This window comes from Anarhichas minor, unplaced genomic scaffold (assembly GCF_050575085.1).
Source record: "Anarhichas minor isolate MPS153535 unplaced genomic scaffold, ASM5057508v1 ptg000005l, whole genome shotgun sequence".
Taxonomy (NCBI): domain Eukaryota; kingdom Metazoa; phylum Chordata; class Actinopteri; order Perciformes; family Anarhichadidae; genus Anarhichas; species Anarhichas minor.
Window position 1 is genome coordinate 1,515,001 of NW_027466451.1, and position 21,219 is coordinate 1,536,219.

The 21,219-nt window shown below is 43.8% G+C and overlaps 4 protein-coding genes across 4 annotated transcripts in view; 2 read left to right on the forward strand and 2 right to left on the reverse strand.

Annotated features, from left to right (window-relative positions):
- The window catches only part of LOC142931719 (peroxisomal trans-2-enoyl-CoA reductase), a 9,019-nt gene extending 3,656 nt beyond the window's left edge, over positions 1 to 5,363 (reverse strand). Inside the window, exons 1-4 of the mRNA XM_076075790.1 lie at positions 3,307 to 5,363; positions 2,170 to 2,277; positions 391 to 530; positions 8 to 104 (exon numbers count right to left, since the gene is read on the reverse strand). Coding sequence (XP_075931905.1) covers positions 8 to 104; positions 391 to 530; positions 2,170 to 2,277; positions 3,307 to 3,391 — 430 coding nt within the window. The 5' untranslated portion in view covers positions 3,392 to 5,363. The remainder of the gene's footprint in view (positions 1 to 7; positions 105 to 390; positions 531 to 2,169; positions 2,278 to 3,306) is intronic.
- On the forward strand, positions 3,939 to 8,265 carry spata2l (spermatogenesis associated 2-like). The gene is made up of 4 exons (XM_076075778.1): positions 3,939 to 4,062; positions 4,905 to 5,282; positions 5,520 to 5,813; positions 6,229 to 8,265. The coding sequence occupies exons 2-4, from the start codon at positions 4,917 to 4,919 to the stop codon at positions 7,207 to 7,209; spliced, it is 1,641 nt and encodes a 546-aa protein (XP_075931893.1). The 5' UTR covers positions 3,939 to 4,062; positions 4,905 to 4,916; the 3' UTR covers positions 7,210 to 8,265.
- A 700-nt stretch (positions 8,266 to 8,965) lies between these two features.
- pdf (peptide deformylase, mitochondrial) lies at positions 8,966 to 11,678 on the reverse strand. The gene is made up of 3 exons (XM_076075801.1): positions 11,563 to 11,678; positions 9,989 to 10,606; positions 8,966 to 9,706 (listed from the first exon to the last, which is right to left on the reverse strand). Exons 2-3 carry the CDS (start codon positions 10,545 to 10,547, stop codon positions 9,549 to 9,551), a joined length of 717 nt encoding a protein of 238 aa, XP_075931916.1. The 5' UTR covers positions 10,548 to 10,606; positions 11,563 to 11,678; the 3' UTR covers positions 8,966 to 9,548.
- On the forward strand, positions 11,649 to 21,203 carry LOC142931702 (uncharacterized). The gene is made up of 7 exons (XM_076075766.1): positions 11,649 to 12,080; positions 13,052 to 13,275; positions 13,437 to 13,538; positions 14,135 to 14,236; positions 15,770 to 15,883; positions 17,001 to 17,109; positions 18,225 to 21,203. Exons 1-7 carry the CDS (start codon positions 11,969 to 11,971, stop codon positions 19,997 to 19,999), a joined length of 2,538 nt encoding a protein of 845 aa, XP_075931881.1. The 5' UTR covers positions 11,649 to 11,968; the 3' UTR covers positions 20,000 to 21,203.
- Positions 21,204 to 21,219: the final 16 nt, after the last annotated feature.

Here is a 21,219-nt window from a genome sequence, read left to right on the forward strand (position 1 = left end):
GAGTCACCTGTTATGAAGGAGTAGGTACAGTTGGAGTCGTCCCTCACCAAGGGGAAGAAGGCCTTCCATGACACAAATGTGCTGAAAAGTAATGTCTCAATTACCTGGAGAGTCGATGGGAGATGAAACATGACGGACAAGAATCAGAATTTCATTTTAGTAACAGAGCAAAAAGCCTCTGCAACAACATTAAGACATGATGTAACAGGAGGATCTGGACATGCTTACCACAACTACTAAGACTCTCACAACTACCATTACTGCCACCAGTGTAATTAGAGAAAGCAATGCAACGTATACTTACATGAATGCAAAGAATATTCTATGTTTAATCAAAACCACTGGCATGTATTGGTCTAGCCAATGTCTTGTTTATGTGTGTGTGCTCACCCAGTCTAGGTCCTTGAGGGACTGAGTGTGTGGGGGTCCTCCCTGCCACCAACTGAAGCCCAGAGAGGAGACGATGTCTGTCACCTTCCCCACCTCCTTCAGCAGGGCCTGCTTCGCCTGCTCTGCTCCGTCCTCTGACCCTGGAACAGTAAGAGAAAACTTCAGGAGAGGAAAGGCTTCCAGTTCACCAATGGATTACCGTACGGAGCCAACCGAGCACGGGCCCAAAATGTCAGAGGCCCCCCTGGTCTTTACTTACAAAATGTCACTCAAAGAGACACGTACAAACCAGGAAGACACACAACATGATCACAAAGAGACACAGAATGACTACAAAGAGACTCGGAACAACTACAAAGAGACCCACTACGACTACAGCTGTACAATTAAGGTAAGGATTCCTGTCCAAAATTGAATCACACCTTCTAATAAGGATGTTTTCAATTTATCCATAGTGAACAATTAAACAGCAACAGCGGATGTTATTAATGGACGAATGGGGCGTTGCTTTAAATGTTGCCATCACAAGAAACTGGCAAGAAACTGTAGGACGCCATAATCCCCCTTTGGTGGTCGGCACATGGTAGAAGTTTGCCAGAAATCTCCTTAGGTTTATGCAACAAACATCCTTTGTTCGGTTTAGGAAAATACCATGGTTTGGGTTCAAATGAACCCTTTCTGGGAGAAAGCCCTGAAGGCAATAATTTCCCGTCTGCGGATGGTCCAATGTATCCTAAAGGAGATAAGAAAGGAAGCATTGAAGCACCCTTTCCTTATCATTTAGACACATTTGACCAGCTCTCATCAGCTCTATCAGAACAATGTGAACATGTTAGGCTACTTTGTGTGGCTTAAAGATGTACTGTAAATATAAATGTTAAATAAAAGACTACGGAATGTATTCTGCAAATTTATTTGGCGACCCTAATAAGATCTCTTGCGACCCACCAGTGGGTCCCGACCCAGTCTTTGAGAATGACTAGATAAGACAATTTTTAGCTGACACGAAAGGTTCCTGGACTGAGTCCTTCCAATGAATGACTTTGTCTCTAGTCCCCCAGCATGTTTACACTTCTGGCTCAGATTGAAATATTTGAAATATAGAAAACGCTATTGGCTGGATTGACATGAAATTAGATACAGGCATTCATGTTCCCCCTCGGATAAAAAATGTAATCATCTTGCACCACGATCGGGTCAAAAGTAGTGCTTTGGTTTATACCTGCAAAACTGATAACTTTTCCCATCATCCTCAGCTGCAATTTGTGTTTACCTCCAATTAGCAAATGTTAGCATGCTACCACGCTCAACCAAAACTGTGAACAGGGCGAACGTCATACTTGCTAAACACAAGGAAAATTGTCATGAGAATGTTAGCATGTTTGAAAAGTACAGTTTCGTAGAGCCGCTAGCATGACGCAAGTCTCTGAGGCTTGTTATAATACTGGTTAGGTTCTAAATCGAATGTATAATAAAATCATATTTATCTATTTGTACAATTGGCTCCATAAAATTTGAAGTGGTGTAATGAACTTTGCAGCCATGATACAGTACATTGCCACGCTCATTACATGGGCAGTTTGAAATGGTGAAGCCTCTCAGTGACACTGGTACAAAACCCATTGCATATAATTATCAATATGGTGTCTGTCTCTATTAGCGGAGAAGAGAGCTTCAAATAGATACAGAGAAGCAAACGATCCCCCACCTCTCCATCCACAGAGGAGATAGATGACAACGAAGCTTTAGGTGAATGGCAGGATGCGTAACTCAACTTACCCACATTCCCCACTATAGTAGTGAGGTTATCCTTTGTGCTGGGAGAGACGAATGATTGGAGCCTCTCCAGACGGCTGCTGTCCCTGGAGATCACTGCGACTTTGAACCCTTCAGACACGAGACACACATTACACACTAGATTAATCCATTGTGCAGACAGACAAAACCAGCACCTTTAACACATATAGAGTAGGACTAATCCCTCTCACATGGAAATGAAGATTCACTAACAGGCCTGCATTGTCTAAATCTGTTTATCAAAGCCATCAGAGGGATGAACGTGACAGAGCGGCAGATGGTAACTTTCTGCTCAAAGCAAGCAGCAAAGCTATGGGCGTGCAATGTGAATCCAAAATCCAGAGCACTCTCATCACAGCATGCTGCACTGTCTGGGTTCATGCTTAGTGCAGAGGCAGCAGAGCACAGCGAATAAACCAAATAGATTGAAGCTTTTGGGACTGAAACAGACTCTAAACAGGGATGAAGAGCCGAAATAACACTCTTCATTTTCTTTAAAAATGAATTTAAAGAAAGTTGATGATGATGCAGATAGTCTGAAATCAGAGCTCAGATTAATGTCAGTGTATGGGACTTCGTTGATCAAACCACTAGCAGTAACATCCAACATGTGACGAAAACCAAAAAGCACGAGTCATAAAGCCACAACACACAATTAAAACACATATATTTAACGTTATTTAAAGGTTAGTGTTTTGACAATCCAGCCGGCATACTGCGCACGCAAATGTACATCACAGCAAATACCTCATTATTGTATCTGTCAGTGCAGCGCTTGGACACAAACTCGAAAATGTACAACTTTACGCACGTGGACGCGCCTTCAACATCAGATTAATAGTCAGTCATTTAACAATTCAAAGCCAGGGAATGTTCATGAAGTACCAAAATGCTCAAAGAAACGTATTTTCTGCACTTTATCATGATGGAATGCCCCCCTGCGTAAAATCCACAAGACAGTCACCCGTGCGTAAACACTATTTGGAAAGAAAATTAATTTGGATGCCAGAGTTAACATAGAAAATGTTATGTCTTCATCTTTCTTCAAAGAGTATATAGAGAACATGTCCGATCTCCGAGTAGTAGAGAAAGCTTAGTGTCTCCAAGTGGAACGCTTACCTTTGTCCAGCAGTGCTTTAACTATCCCAGAGCCCACCGTGCCCGCTCCTCCGAGAACCAACACAACCCTGTCCGAGTTTGACATGCTGGCTGCCGCTGCACAGGCCTGCTGGGGGATAGAAGATAACTCTCTTGTGTGTGCGCTGAAAGTGAAGCTGCTGTCTTGTGCAGAGCACCTTGACCGACCCGGGATGCTTTAAACTAAACTCAGGGGCCACAGTCCCCGCCCTACTATTAGTATCACTGAGGCCACGCCTCGATAAAAGAGGCTCATTGCTGTCTTCACCCCGGCACAGTGTGTGTTTACTTTCTTATTAAAACTGACAACAACGACAAGGCAATCGGTTCACGTGAAGGCCAGCAGGGCGCTTAAGAGAGGAAATGCTGCCATCTAGTGGAAGATACGCGGTACGACAATGTAAGAAGATATAAGCTCTACACGGGAAGATTGGTGATTTGTATCCATTAATTTCGCAACGACATTTCAAGTTACCGTCTATTTTACCGTCATCTCGTTTTCAATGTAGTTTTGATCCAGAGTTTTAAGGTGAAAATGTTCTTTTCACCGCTAAACTCCTTCGCCGGCCCGCCCCGATGCTCATACCATGCGCACCCGTCTGAAACTGGGTAAATCCATGCCACGTGACAATGTTTACTTTATAGTCGACAATCAAGCAGCTATCAGCTGCACGGCGGCCCGGAGATGCTTTAGTTACCAGGTTCGCTGATAAACATCTGAATAAGTGCCGTACACAGGTGAGATTGTGTGTATCTAACGGTTATGGTTCAATCTAAATTATACTTGGATCAAACTTTCAGCCGTAGCTGCGAGTTAACGTTAGCTTAGCCACAACACGAGAAATTGAGATCTCGTCCGTAATTCTAGTAATTCAATGTTGCCTTGCGAATCGACTAAAGATCATACCGTCTAACACCCAAGCCACAACGACACCTTCATCATCGAGAGTCGCTTTTTAAATTCGGTATACGTCTAAAACAACACGAAACTCTTCTTATGAAATTTGGACTTTTCTGAGGAAATTTGATGCTGCTTCCTGGGTCTTTCCCCACAAATGAAACACGTCTGTTTGCGGTAGAAAGCTGTCTGTCCCAATTCTAAAAGTCAACTTTTCGTTGGTTGGTGGTTTGAATGTGAAAGTAGAGTTTTTAATAGGCTCAGACGGAATTTGCTGTACATTTCTCGCCATTTAAAAAAAAAAAAAAAAACGCAACAGAAAGGTAACCGAACGTAGCAAAACTAGCTAGTCGGTCAGTAATGCTAACGTCAAACTGATGTACTGACTATTGTTTGTGTCTGACGGGTGGTGTCACACATGAACAGCCGGTTTTGGACTGATGGCTAACTTAAAACAGCGTCGATAAACACCTTAGTTGGCTCATTACGAAAGTAGCTTTACCATTAAATATTTTCTTTCCCTGAGACCAAGTTTCACTTTCAGTTGATGAACTTTCCTGAACTCCTTTTAGAACAAACCTGATTCTTCCAAGGCGGAGGGCCCCTGACGAGTCATTTACCAGTGTTGTCTAAATATAAATTATGTAGAAACTGTTGCCATAGTTTTCGTTATTCATTTCAGTGTCCCATGTGAATGGAAGAGATGAGCGTCTCAAAGCAGAGAGCCAGAGATCTCGTGCCGGCCTACGGTCACAGTTTGGAGCAGCAAATTGTGGGACGAGGCTCCAACCTGGCGTGTAGAGACGAGGAGCTGTGGACGCGGGTGGAGGGCCTGCTGAAGGACGGGGATGCTCAGGAGACACACTGCCTGGGTCTGGATCCACTGAGGGTGATGGAGGAGTCCCTCGCGGCGGCGGCAGCATCGACGACAGCAGCCGGCGCTGGGCGAGTCAGAACCAGAGGAGGGCTGCAAGGCCTGGCTAAAGCCTTTGAGGTCCTGGAGCAAGCGGCCCTGAACCTGTACCTCGGCCCCTGGAGGGATGAGTACAAAGTAGTCAAGGTTGGCTGAAAAAAAGGAGGCGAAACAATGGAGTCGTGTCGAATTTCAGATTTTAATTCTCGTTAATAGTTTGACTTTTTTCTCAAAGTATCGCACACAATGTCTCATCAACTCCACAAATATCACATATTATTTAAAAGTGCAATATTTTTCAACCCTGACGAGAATAACATCATGTATTATTTTTTTTAATGGCAGGACAAAATACCCCTTTTTTTCTTGTCTTTCGTGTCCCAGATGTACTCCGGTATGTTCACCCACTTCATCAAACCGGTGCTGTCGATGCCACAGATTGAGAAACTGTTTGGCCTGCTGGGATACCGGCCCAGCTCGTCTCGGCACGAGCAGCTCCGTCTCCAGTCGCCCCGCGTTGGTCCTGCCTCTCTGGATGACCTCCTCTGCTTGTCGTGTGCCTTCTTCCTGGCCCGCTGCGAGTGTTTCCTCCTTCGGACGGCTCTGGGGAAGCATGCTGGCGAGGCCCAGTGGGAGCTGAGTGTGGTGAGGGAGAGGCAGAGAGGAAACTGCTTACAGGTATGTCTGCCCGGTATTTAGCAAATCAATCCATCGTTAACGGGGTCACGTGCACGTGAATCACTTGTTTTGTGGCGATGGGATGCCTTCCTCTTTTGCAGCCCCACTATTCAATCCAACTGGTGGGTCAGCCATTACAAACACATGCTGTGCTGCTAAACATTGTTTTCTTTTTCTAATGGAGATCCCAACGTTTCCACAGATACCAAATAAATTAGGCAGATTTTCGAGGTGTGTGTGTGTGTGTGTGTGTGTGTGTGTGTGTGTGTGTGTGTGTGTGTGTGTGTGTGTGTGTGTGTGTGTGTGTGTGTGTGTGTGTGTGTGTGTGTGTGTGTGTGTGTGTGTGTGTGTGTGTGTGTGTGTGTGTGTGTGTGTGTGTGTGTGTTCTCAATACATTGTCCGTTCATCCCAACAGGTCGCCCTGGACAACACCAAGAAGACTCTGGGTGCCAACCCTCCACAGATGGAGCCGTATGATGGCGACGCTGAGGTGGATCTGTACACTGATGAGCACGTCAATGGGGGGCAGAGGGAGGCGGTTCTCCATGACAACGAGAGTCCCCACTCTTTGACCTGGGTGAATCAAAGCACCGCGTCGACCCCCGCAGCCAGAGCACACAGCAACCGAGTGACGTCCCTGTCCTCCTCGACCACCAGAGAGCACGCCTGCGTCTCTAAACTTGACTGCCAGCTGACCAAGTCGTCCCCACCGGAGTCGGACCCTACCAGGAGCTTCTCGGCTGGCAGACGCCCCCGCGGAGAGACGTGGTTCGACAAGGCGGACTCTCAGTGGCACAGCCTGCAGGTAGAAGCAACGGGGCTTTGCAAGAGCGACCTGTGCAGCTGTGACCATATGTCTCACCGTTGTCTTGGATGCTGCGTTGAATGCAAAATCACGCACCACATAAGCTGTGCCTCACTTCAGCATTGCTTCACGGAGAACCACCGCATGGTGTTCTCCGACAGTGCGACCGAATTCGGGGCACTGTCGCTGCAGGGCGGAAGCCTCAGGCTGAGCGATACAAGCGTGTCGCCGACACTCTCCAGCGGCAACGCAGCGATGTCCTCCTTAGCCCTGTGCGATGACCCTAAATTGATGATGCTGCCCCTTCATCCGATCGCCTACCACGATTGCTGCGACCTCGCCCAGCTGGACCCCCAGGCCCTGTGCATCAGCTGCGGCGTCTTCCACACCGGTTCCTGCCGAGAGATGGACTTCTGCCAGAGGCACCACAACATCAGGCTGCTGGGAGTGTGCTCCTGCGGGAGGGAGTGCTCCCGAAAGCCCCTGGTCCTGTGCCGATATTGTGGGAACGAGTATTGCCGCGATTGTTGGTACAGAAATCCCGTTGCGTGTTCCTGCGGCCAAACGTTTGACCAGTCGTCTCCTGTGTGATTTTTATTTGGAAAAAAGTATCATGCTAAATGAGGCACAACTAGCAAAAATCACAGTGCCTTTAATATCTGCGTACTGGAAACAGAATTCTGTTCTTTTTTTAAAATAGAGTACAATGAATCGGAAATTCTAATGTTGCCTTGACACGATGCTGAAATGCAGTATTGAGTGCTTCGATTTTTCTATTTCAGTTTTCTTTCTGAGACTCTCGCCATTCAGTTCTTCTACAAGTGGCCATATTTACCATTATCAGCATTTTGAAAATGTCGTGTATTGTTGAGACTAAGTCGTGGTTACAGTTTGTGCTTCTGGGTCTCTAAATGTAATTTAGTGTGAAGCACAGGAATGTCTGTCTTCACCTGTATGTGTTGCCTGCACACACACTGGAGTAAAGAGTGGTCAATAAGCCAGTTGTCTGTTTTAAATGTTATTTGGTGACAGTGGAGTTGCCATATAAGAATGTACAACTCTGAGAAAAACATTTAATACATTATTGAATCACAACGAATACCAATCAAGCTCTTAACATTAAGGGGAGACAACCCAGTGAATATGGTAAAAAGATGTAGATATCACCAGGAAACTTCCACAGTTAATTACTTACATTTAGACAATTGCTTTTTGTATTACAAGTTTTCTGAAATTGTTTGAATATGACAAATGTTTTTAGTAATAAAATGTTCATCAGTCTATGAATGATATGTGAACAAACTCTCTTTAACAACCTTCAGAGTAGAGAGGAATGACGGTGTAACGCTCTGTGTATGTAAGAGCTACTGAAGTGGAGATTTGTGGATCAGAGGGGACATCCCGAGTCTCTCGTGTCATCTCCTCGATCCTCGCTTGAACCGGAAGTTGTTCTGCTCCGCCATATTGACGGCCGTCCCAAAGCTCTTATTTCTGCTCGGAGGGATCCTCTGAGGAGACATGAGCGATGGCGCAGGAGAACAGCCAACACGCCCCCTCATTGTTCATCAGTTATGTGATTGGATGCTGCAGCTGATTGGACTGACTGGAGTTTCATACCATCAGATTAAACTCAAGTTTTATATTTGATTAGTTTTCTGATCTGGTTTAAATATGTTCATTGCAGTCTGAACAACAAAAGGACCACAAACAACTTTCTTAATTTCTTACAAAGATTTGTCTTTTCATGATCTGATATTTCCCTCAATAACTTTTATTATGAAAACAACTTTTTACATCATTTATCATCATTTCATTCAGTCACGTGAGGCGGATCATTCCTGAGTGTTTGATGAGTAATTAAAATTTAACCTGAAACAATGAGCTAATAAATTAATTCCAGTGTTCAAGAGAAACCATAATCATATTCTGAGTTATTTAATAATGACGTCACAATTTCAATACGTACAGATGCAAATAATTCATAAAGACAAATGCATTCTGCCGGTAGAAATCAGTCGTGCGCTTATAAACGGGACATTTTTTAAAGAGGTAACAGAGGTAACAGAAACGCAAGGTTGCTGGTTCGATCCTTGGCTGCTACGTGTCCTGTGCCGAAGTGTCCCTGAGCAAGACACAGAACCTCTAACTGCTTCTCAGCAGCCCACTGCTCCCAACATGCTAGGGATGGGATAAATGTCATGTATATGTATTTAATGACAATTATAATAAAGTTTAGTTGTTTAAGTTTGGGGAAATACCTTGCTGACAAAATTGACATAACATTATGACATTTTAATAACAACCAAATATTGGACATGTAAAAATGAAAGGAGATTGAAACGTGAAACCGTTTCAGAATGGGGTCATCCATTTTATTCACTTGCGTTTGCAATATAATGCAGCTTTTTCACTCAATTTGCAATGACACATACGATTTAATGTCCCATGCATCCAGAGATCTCTGAAAATCAAAGAAAAAGATCCACTTGTGTTTGTCCTGAGTCATGCCCACTCATGTCCCAGACACGTCCCGAGTCCTCTGTCCAAACTTGATCAAGATCGTGTGGATTTTCCCCATTTCCCCCCCATTCTCATGCAAAACCAAGAGAGCGACACGTTTCACAAGTCATTGAGGAAGAAATGGTAAACGTCCTTTGCCCCTAAGCAGTGTCACAGTCGTATTCACTCATTGGGATGGGGACAGACGTTCAGCATTCACTCTCTTTATCACGAACGTATCGGCCTCTTTGTTCATCAGACAGTGATGGAGTTCCAGTTGAACTTGTTCCGACCAGAAACCAAAATGTGTCACTTTCAGCGGAGATCTTTCACATGAAAGATGAAGCGTCGACACAGCGTAGGAGATGGTGTGAACTCGTCAGTTCTTACAGATTCTTATGGAAATGCTTGTGGTCTGACCTGAGGGTCCGCTATTCATTGTGTTCCTGCCAGCTGATGTTAATGAAGGTCTTGCTGTCCATGCGGTCGACGTAGAGGACCCCGTCCAGGTGGTCCATCTCGTGCTGGAGGATCCGAGCTGACCAGCCGCTGGCCCGCCATGTGACGGCTTCCCCCTTCTCGTTCAGACCTGCAGGGTGAACACGCAGAGGGACGAGACCCTGATGTGTTAACAATGATTCCCCATCACAACATGTGGCGTAGTATCACTTCTTTTGTACTCTTAAATACAATGTGAAGGCCATTTTTCTAGTTTGGGATCAATCACAAAGACAAATTTGTATTCCATGTGTTTAGTGTTATTATAGCCTGAACAGGATAACTCGGATAAAAACTAATCTTAGATTAAATAAATCCTTGTTGGTGCCACCCGGCCTTATTAGTCTCAGGATTAAGCTATAAACATGCATACCAGACACTTCCACTGACAGGTAGCGTGGAACTGCGGCGGAGAAGCCAGAGATGCTCTCGCAGGCCTCCTGGAAGAGCGCAGTCTGTCCATCGAGGACCCTCAGCAGGGGGTTGACGAAGATCCTCAGCGGCTGGACGGAGAGGCCGAGGATCTCCCTGGATGCGGGCAAACTCTCCTTCAACATCTTCTCGGGATATTCCAGGGCCACAATGCGGAGCGGCACCCCAATCTGAGGCGCGCTCAGTCCCACGCACTCCAGGTTCCGCATCACTTTCACCATAGTGCCGATGACCCTTTGGATCTCAGGGTCGGTTACAACTGCTGGGTCAACGGCAGCCGCGCGCACACGCAGCACCGGGTCCCCCACCTGGCACACGTGGCTGTGCGGAGGACTGGGAGGGGATATGATCTTGCGTTTTAGGTACTGAAGATAGGGGCGCACCTTAATGCTGCTGGAGTATGAGTGACTGCGGGGGACAGGCGGGATGCGAGGGAGACAAGCGGCTCTGAGCCCCGTCCTGGAGAGCTGGAGCAGAAACACACATGATTTTGTGTTCATGGTGGAGCTGCAGCTGGGATGATGTGTCACCTGTAAGGACAGGAGGGGGTCGCACAGTGCTGTAGGAGAAACCAGACAAAAGAAGGATATTTAGTTCTCAACTATGTGTTCCAAGACCCGACACCACCATTTAGAGATTTTTGTTTAGGCATGCTCAAAGTTGCCCCAGCGCTTGACTACACTATATGTCCAAAAGTAAGTGGACAGACAAACAATACACCATTGAGGGCTCTGTGAAGCCCACACCAGTTCTCCCACAACAAACTGGGAAAATCAATTATTTAAGGTCCTGGTTTCGTGCACAGGGGGGCATTGTTCTGTTGAAACAGGAGAGGGCCTTCTCCAAACTGTTAACACATTAACACATCCCTTACCCAGAACTGAAGGGCCTGATTCAAACCATGAAAGACAGGCACACACCGGAAGTATGTTAACATGGGTATCAACACACTTTTGGCCATGTAGTGTACCTCCATCAAGGTGTAGTACATGACTTATGTGCTGTATATTACTATAATTATCGACGAATTTAAAGCTAAAGTGCGTGCAGATGTTATGTCATTTGGCCTGTAAATGTCCCCACTGCGGGACTAATAAAGGATTATCTTATCTTATAACATATTTGAAAATATTCTGATGAAATAAGATTTTGCTTTTATAAAGAAAAAAAAGACAATTCCAGTTCCAGTATGTAGTGCTAACGTTACGACTGGGGGGTATCAATATGAAGACGTCATACGTACATTTTAGTCATTTTTATCATATACTGTATCTTTATCGGTTGACACAAATATTAATATGGTTATTAATATGGTTAGTTTCCTCCATTCAACAGAAAACTACTCGGCTAACACCGCCGACGGTGTACGCAGGTGCTACGAAACATGAGCGCCTATTCAATAAGTACCACAAGCCACGAAGCTAAGTTGTTAGCATGTTATTGTAGTTATAGATGGAATCGGCTATGCCTGTAGCTAAGCGTAGTTACATTAAAAACGTTGTATAGTTCCGTTACCTCACACGAACGTGTACGCTTCCACGCTAACTGGAAAAGGACCACATATTCAGGGTTGAAGGTGAAAGCTGGGAAAGAGAAGTTAAGGCTCTGTATAACTAATTCCGGCATATGAGACTTCACAATAAATGTCCACACGTTGCATCCGCATAGTTATTTATAGTACAGTTCCTTTACAAAACTTTATTTTGGCTGCCAGAGAGTCTGACACGGAAGTACTTTGTAACGAAACGCTCTGCAGTGCAGACAGGGATGTTCAACAAATCACATCCGCAACTTGCCGGTACATGTCCAGCTTTGTGGGTGATCGCCGCCTCTTCATGAATGGACATTCAAAAAGGCTCAGCGCGCTGCAGGTGCGTTCCCTTTCACAAACCCCACGGAGCTGAGCGTCGGTGAGCATCTGATGGACGGAATAGAGCTGCGGCCGGCCTATACATGTTTACAGAACTTCCCAAAGTTACCGCTGTGGATCATAGAGTACGTCTGGGCTCACAAGATGATGGAATTACAGGAAGGTTGGTGTTATTACGGTTTGTTTGTTTGTTACATAGTTAAAACAAGTAGGTTACAGTCATTTTTGCGTTATTTAAATGATTGCAAACTATCGTCAAATTAGAATACTTAACTTGCACATACATACATATACATACATGTATATGCTCATGTATGTACATGCTATATATATATATGGATGTGTGTCTATGTTAAGTTAATTTAAATAAACTTGTAGCATTATGAGCAGCTGTATATTTATATATATATATACAGTATTCAATTCAATTCAATTCAATTTATTTTTGTATAGCCCAAAATCACAAATTACAAATTAGCCTCAGAGGGCTTTACAATATGTACACATGTGACATCCTCTTGTCCCGGAACCCTCACATCGGAACAGGAACAACTCCCCCAAAAAACCACTTTAACAGGGAGAAAAGAGGAAGAAACCTGTGGGAGAGCAATAGAGGAGGGATCCCTCTCCCATGATGGACAGAAGTGCAATAGATGTCATGTGTAGAACAGGATAAGTGAATTACAACACATTCAATGTAATTACAACAGTATATACACAGCAGGTAAAATAAGTATTGAACACGTCACCATTTTTCTCTGTAAATATATTTCTAAAGGTGCTATTGATATGAACTTGTACGAAGTATTAAATACATTTCAGTAAGCGTGTTCAATACTTTTTCCCTGTGTCATTCCATTTTATTACACATAACTTAATTTCTGAACTAATTTGTTTGGTTTTCTTTGTATGTATGGATTACTTGGGTTATTACCGACATCTGGTGAAAAGTTCATGTCAATAGCACCTTTAGAAATATATTTACTGAGAAAAATGGTGACGTGTTCAATACTTATTTTACCTGCTGTGTATATACTATATATATATATATATATATATATATATATATATATACATACATACATACACAGAAGTATATAACTGCGGATGTGACTTCCTGTTGGTTCTTCACAGTTGTGGACCCGTCCAATTGGCCGGAGGTGGACTCTCAGCCCCTGAGCCTTGAGGATTCGTGGAGGCTGCGCGTCGCCTCTGCCCAGATCTATTCCATCGTTAAGAACAGGGACATGGAGCATTTTGAGAGAGTGATGGACTTTCTGGAAGCCACTTACAGACTCCTACCCAGACTGGTGGCTCCCATCAAACACATGAAGATCATGTTTGGCCTCAAGACCATGGTACGGAGATGAGTGGCGGTAGCATTCATTCATTCAACAAGCGTGTAAAATCACTGTTACTCGCATGTTTCAGCTGCAGCTGATCCATGGCTCAGTTTCATGCTTTACGTTTATCTCCATCCCTCTCTCTCTCTTTTCTCTCTCAATGTCTCTGCTTCCAGGTCATCATGAGGATGCTCAGGGAGGGCCGAGGAATGGTTGATACAGTGTTAAAAACCAGCCAGTTCTTCCCAACTAAACTTTCTCAATATCAAGGTCAATGTGTAAGTAGTTGCTCTGCATATTTTTGAAACAGTTCTCACTCAGTTGATTTTAGTCGTTTGCAGTGTTAATTCAGGGCCAACAATTTCACTTAAAGCTGCGCTAACACTGTTTAATAGTAACAATGCAAAATATGACTACTTTGAATGTGAAAGGGGTCCCTTTTAGTGACAAACCCACAGAGAAGCTTCACCTGACTCTGCAGTCCCCCCTCAACTCTACAGAGCATTTTAGCTCATTGTTTTGCTTTCACTGTCCACCATTGTACCACTGTGGTTCAGCTAAAAGGATATTGCACTTACGTTCATCAGGTGGACTCAGACACGACTCTGCATGAACAATAACGCTGCAAAGTGTCTGCTGCAGCTCTTAACTGCTAGCTGCTAACGTTAGCCATATCAACTTTATGAGGTGATAATGTTTGAGGTTGTTGTAGTAGTACGTTTCATTCATTTGAATCAAATTACTTTTCATGGGCTGGACGAGCATGTCATCTACTGTGTTGTCCAGTTAAGTATAGCAGCAGCACGCCTAATATTTGTATGAAAAGCTTTACTGATGTGACACAAAAGTTTTGCGTTCTTTTTTTCTTGCGCAGAGCCAACATGAAATGTTCCTAATGAGGAAGAACCATCTGGACTTCAAGGCTCTGGCACAAGCACTCGCTATGGACAAGGACAAACTGGAAGATTATATTAAGGTTAGTCAACTTCACCATGCTTATATTATAACAGTCAAGTAGCTGAAAGAGGAACGGAAGTTTAAAGGCTCTCTACAGGGGATTTCCAGCATATCTGTTGCCTCCACACGGCTCTCAACATTACGACGACTGGGCCAGCGGCTAGCAGCTAACATTGCAATCAACAGCTCTGGCAACAGTGCTGACTGAGCTAACAGTGTTTACCTGGGGGGAGGAAACGGAGGGTGGCCTTTACGTTTATAGTTAAATTACACGAGGAAAATGTTTGTGTCCACGAAAGAGCTTTTCATGCGTTGTGTCGAGCAATTTCATGGAAAATTCACATCTTTAGATCATATTATGTAAAGTGCAAAAAGAAAGTGCGTCTCGCTCATATTTTGATATTTTTGACTCTGCCAACCTCAATGAAGGAGGAACAGCAGCAGCTCTTGGATGTGCGACTAAAGATCTTTGCCTTCTAGATAAACGTGTGATTCAAGGCCAAACATTTGATTGATTGTGCACCGTGATTATAAGAGGACGACGGGTCGGCGTTGTCTCAAGTCATTGCATGCGTGTAGTCTCTCTGTACATAGCACTGGTTTCTGTCTCAGCCCCTAACTTTTCCATCCAGCAGGGCGCACTCAAACACAACCAAATGGGACTCAGAAAGACACACGCGGTCATCTGCAAACAAATATTTCACAAAGAGAATATTTAAAAACATGACAATAATAAAAACCACAGGTTCAATTATATTTGTAAACACTGCATAATATAAAATTTAAACAAATGAGATATATCTCTTATCTCTAAATGAAATGCATGCCAACAGACACCAGATATTCAATTCATAAAAACGTTGAAATAAAATACAGTATTTCTTCCTTCTACGTTATCCTCTGTCTGCTTTCACACACATTTTCTTTGGGGACATTTCACACACTAGGTTGTGATCCTTTATGGGGACCGATACACACTGTTTCCACTCAAACACTGACTTACGGTGTGCTGTGGGGACATCTATATGTCCCAGAGTAGATTGATATTTTAATCAAAAGAAAAATTCCTCTGAAGGTTCAAATCAGTCTTTAATATCTCATTAACAATAACCTTTAAGATGCATTACATAAACAATATTTAGCAATTCTGACTCACAATAGATTCCCAGATCCACATTGAACAATGAATACTTCTGCAAACCATACAATATATAGAGCTGTCAGCGTACTCTGAACAGAAGGAGTAAAGGCTTTGCATCAATGTTTCCTCTTGTGGCCACTCAGATCTAATGAACTCTGTAAAGTATAAACTGTAAACTTGTTTTGACAACCCGGTCTCACTTCCAACTCGTCGAATACTGAAAAGTAAACGTTTAGGGACATAAAGCGTCGTTACTCACTCGAGTCGTTAGTCTAGGACTGTCTTAGAACTTCAACCCTTTCACAGTTTTCAGTTTATTAAAGTTAATTGTCTTATTCAGCATTTAGTTATACTTAGATCCAACTGCTCGTGTCACTCGTGGTGACATGTTAAGTGCTTGCTGTCTTTCAGAATTGGATGGAGGAGCAGTATGGTGAACATTATGCCCAGAAAGTAGAGGACAGACTGCTGCACTATCTACAGGAGTTGGAGACCGCGTTGCCAGGAGATACCTACATTGACAAGGTGTGTGCTCTGCTGTACGGCAGCGTGTTTGGTGCCCTCTTTATGGAAGCATCATTTTGGCAGATGAGATCAGGCGGCAACCTCCTGTTCTGCTGAGTGAAGCCGATGCGGAAGTGTCTTAAAACTTGTATTCTTCCTCTGGTTGCAAAAAGAAGTCTGATTGTATTAAAGTCTCTATTCACTTAATTTATTACCTAAGTAAACATGAGTTTATGGTCTCAATCTCTAGTTTCAAGTCTTCTTCAATGCAGCATGATGTTCATCTAGTACATTATGGTCCATTTAGAGTCAAACAGACCATGAAGCAGAGTATGCTTTAGGGCGGGCTTACTGTGATTGACAGGTCGCTGGTGCTACCAGAGCCGTATCCGGCGTCTCTACGTCACTCCTCCACATTCCAAATATGATCACTTCTGTTCATTGGTTGCGAAAAAAACAACATGGCAAAGGATGTAATTCTTTGCTGCGTTTGCTGTGTTGAGGCTTAGCTGGTATTTCATAGAAATGCTGCAAGTACTGTAAATTTAAAGTTCCTGTCACACTATAGAGAGGTACCCTGGAGAGTTTTCTTGTAGAGTTATGTTTACATTTAGTGCACTTCTCATTTCTCAGTTTGCACATCCTCAATTCCTTTCCTCGTCTCCTCTACTCACAAGAGGAGGCTGCATCATCCGTCCATTGTTTTTGTTATAGCCTCCTGCTGTTTTTTATGATCTCTGTCGGATGAGCATAATAGTGTTCGTGTCAATAAGTATGTTCAATAAGACTGTCTGCAAAAGACACACCTATGCATCCTTGCTCATAGCTCCTTCCAGCAGGCCTCCTCCCCTCCTCGAGATGCATTTTAGGAATTGAGACGCGCTTTAAGATTCCGCGCTCAGTTTGATTTCTGGATCACAAGTGGGAGGAGGGAGGAGACGATGAGGCACAATATGGAGAAACAAGAAGAGCATGTGTTGTTGTTGAGGCCCGCTCACCAAAACATCGCCCACTGGTGGTCACCACCGGGTACCTTAGAACATGGGTAGAACACGCAGGACCGTGAAAATTCCAACTCTTGAAGTGCTTCTGATATCATGATGCAAATGTTTCATTGAATGCATTATGTGTGTACTAGATACTGAAGAAAGAAAGCCCCGTGACTGAGGAGGAAAAGCTGCTGCTGGAAGTAATTACCTCAGACTCCGTCAACATAGCGACCACTCTGAAGAAACTGCTGCACTGTGGTAGGAAACACCAACAACATACCAATGTCAAGCTCACTTCATGTATGGAGCGCAAGAAGACATCTCTTTGCTGTGACTTAGAATTGCACCTTTGGGCATGTTTACTGTTTCTTTTGTTGTAATTAAGACACTCAACTCACAACTAGACCTTGGAGAGGTGGTTACTAAAAGAATTTGACTTTTTGATATTGCTACACTGACGTTTCTTTAGGGTGTATTGTGGCAATTTCAAAATGATTACACCCAGGTGGAGTTAATTAGAGAGTGGCCGCAAGCAGTACAACAAACACATCCCAACAGAGGGGGGAGGAGCAGCCTTTCCAGACACAGTCTACATTGTAGAGGGCTCAAATATGAGGAAAAAACAACAACAATAATAATGCAGAAGCAAGATGCACAAAAAAAAAGAGAACGCAGAATGTATCGAAAAAACCCCTCCTTTTTATCCCATTGGGAATGATGGTATGAAGGAAGTGTGTCCAATACACCTCCCTTTGCAGAAGATTTAATTTGTGCTTGCGGATATCGACAGGAATTTGCCCTCATACCTGCAATAACTTTAAATTCATTTAGAATAGGGATTTTGATTGTAAATAAAATCTTGCTCTAATTTTCCCATACATAAATTGGCATTATTCGGAGCCAACAGTGAGCCCAAACTGAGTTGCGATGTTGAAGATTGAAAATAATGCTTTGTCGATACTTCGTTGGTTAAACATAAGACAAGTTCAGCAGAAGGATGTGATTGATCTGTGTTCTATTCGTAATCATCTTATCTTAAGTCATGGGTGGCTCTTCAATAGTCAGAACCATAACTTGATATGCTAGTACTGGCTAACTTAGCCTGGAGTCTCTAGCATTTAGCAGTGATGAGCAGCGGCCTCCGAAGGTCTGGTAAGAAGAACATTGTAGTCTTCAGCCCCAATCGATGTTGACTCACTAGACAGACAGCTTTTTCATATATGCAGAGTTCCTCTTCAACATAGTGCACAATAAGATCTAATTGTCCTCATACCATGTGTCTCCTTATGTTACAATCTGTTTACATTTAGCCAATAATGTATTTCTTCCCCTGATTTGTTAATCAAAATGCACTGCCTCTCTGTTCCTTTTAGATGTCGCTTCCTGTCGTCTGGGCAGCATTTCTCAGTCATCAGCACATAGAAAGAATGGATTGGAGAGCTCTCAACTCTCAAAGTCTGTTCTGTGTCGCAGCTCTTCAGAGGCTGTCCTCAAGTCAAAGGAAGCCAAGACTCCCCTACAGTTTCAGCCAGAGGTTTTTCGGGGAGGACAGGAGGCTGACCAATATGTGCCAAAAGACGAACTTCTGTTGTTGGAGAATGTTTCAGATGTTAGCAGACATCTACTGACAGAGGAGGATGGTGAGGTAGTCAGGAGGTCGGAGGAAGACGGCAGTGACGAGGAAAAGGAAGAACTCAGTCCGAGAAGCAGTGAAGATGTTCAGGAGGCCCCTTCTTCCCCTCAGTTCTGCTCCAAACACCAACGATGGGTGAGGAGCATCCTGCAGGAGTGTCCCAACGAGTGCTCGGAAGAGCTGCTTCAGGCCAATGTTTCTTCGTCACCCCCGCTGTTCCAGTCGTCCTCATCCGCCACTTCATCGCAGGACCTCACGCCCTCTGACATCGTCCCGTGCCCCCCTGACCAACAACATCCACCTTCGCAGACCTCCACCCATCTTCAGACAGCAGTCCAGGCATCTGACCAAACAAACCCCAAAGATGAACAGAGGTCCAGGTCACCTGGATCAGCAAGCGATGCGTCTCAAACAGAACTTCTGCTCTCATCCAGAGACACTCGGCTACCTGTCCTGTTGTCCCCGGTGGTCCGACTGATAGACATTGCCTCTGTCGGAAGAATCTACCCTGTCTTTAAACCCTGTCAAGCGCCTCTAAATCGCTTCACCGTGTCCAGTAACAAACAGACAGCATCCGCTCTTAGTCCTCAGGTGCTAACCTCACCACACCGCCATACCCTAGGGAACAACGGCATACCCCTAGGAACAATGATAGACGCTACGATCGACCAACCAGATACTGTGGCAACAACTCCCCCGAACACAACGTGCAAAGTGAAAACAGTTCCTTTATCTCAGGATAGCTCTACCAGCTGTCAACCACCAACTCGACAGTCTTTTTCCAAACTTTCAAAGTTCAGACGAGCTTGTACTACCACCAGACATTCTCAGGCACTAGACGGATTCAGTCAAAACCCTTTACCTGAGCAGTTCCTAGAGGCCCCTACTACCTTTTGGACAAGTTGTCCTGCCTTACCCAACTTCAATGTCTCTGGGCCTCCTATAGAGGATGCTTCTAACTCTACTCCTCAATTAGAGATTCTGTCCTCAGTCTGTGCTGCTAACCACATGTCTTTATCTACTGAATCCTCTAGACAAGTTGTCCCTCAGAGCTCCGTCAAACCTCTTCGTCGTACACACATCAGTCTTTTTGAATCAAAGACTAGGGGGCATGGTAGGCGATGCTCCACTGCTGTCTCCCCTGCCTCCAACTCTGATTGCCTGGCTGTCAGTTGTGAGACCTGCAAAATCCGAAGAGCCCAGCTGAAGTTGTCATTGCCTAGTCAGGCTTTGCTTCTGCAGTCCAAGCTGCTACAGCCCTACGTAAGTCTTAACAGACTGAGTGCTCAGGAGTGCTATAGAGTGACAAAGCCAAGATCCTCCATCAGTTGTGTAGAGGCTGTGGCACAAGCCAGCAATGATGAGAAGGATGAGGAGGAAGAAGATCCAGATTCTTCTTTTGATGTGAACACTCTTTACTCCGGTGATTCTTCAAGTAGTGACAGTGAGGACTCGTTTCATTGTGACCCTGAGTACAAACCTCGCTTTAAAAAGAAAAGACTTCTCTCAGAGTAGCATGGGAACCCTGCATAGGGGCTTGTCTGATGGTGTGACAACACTTTGGCTGCCTCGGACACTTGCGGGTAAATCAAGGCTGCACTAATAAATATTTTGATATGAACAATGGGTCAAATAAAGAATGGGAATATATACTTTGTTAATCCCTCATGGGGAAGTTAAAATGGTTATAATAAATACTTGTATGTTGCTTCATGACTAAATAAAGCACAAATTCACATGACCATGTGAATTTCAAAGTGTGAATTTCAAGTGTTGCTACTGGAAAGCACACATTTGGAAAGATTTTTGATAGCCATTACCCTTGCATCTGCTCTCAATTAGTATTGTAGAATTTCTAGCAATTGTCTCTTGAAGTTGTGGTTGTGTTGCGCAACCACAGAAAATGGTTGCTCGGTGATTTGTTGACAAATCAATGAAAAATCCAAATGAATAACAGCGGGGTTCCCAACAGAGTCTTGTTATGTTTTTTTGTTGGTCGGTCCAGCAACACTTTGATGCATACTAATAATATCTCTACTGTTAAATGGATTGCCATTAAATGTTAGGAAGGCTTTCATGTAACGTAACGATAATCCTCGCGCCAACAGCAGATGAAAGTTTTCACTTTAACAATTAAGTGAAATATCTCGACATCTACTAGATGGACTGGCACACCATTTCGCATAATTCCAAGACGATATATCCTTATGACTTTGGTTATCCTGTGACTTTTCCTTTAGCACCACAAGGTTGAGGTTTTAAGAACAATGTCTCCAAGTCAGAGGTCTTCAACAGGGGGTCCGCGGCCCCTAGGGAGTCCGTGGAGGTACTGCAGGGGGTCCGCGAAATTAAAAAAAAAGAAAAATTCTCTAAACATGAATCTGTCCATTATTTTAATAGTTCAGTATTGTATGAAAGATAACAGATATGTTTAAGCATTGCAGTGGCACTAATAGGCCATCACTCATTTATGTTTAAAATGAAAACATCAATTTGAATAGCTTGTATGTGTGACAAGTTGGAAAACATGCATTTTTATAAGTTAAGGAAAATAGTAATTTCATGGTCTATTGTGTGGAATGTAATGTGATTGAGAGGATCATTCATAGATAACTTTACGATTTACGGAAACCAGGAGTTAAAACACATCACACATGAATACGTGGTTGAGATAATAAGATTGTGTTTTCTTGCATCGTTTGTTTTGTTCTGAATTGTGTAGTTGGATACGTCAG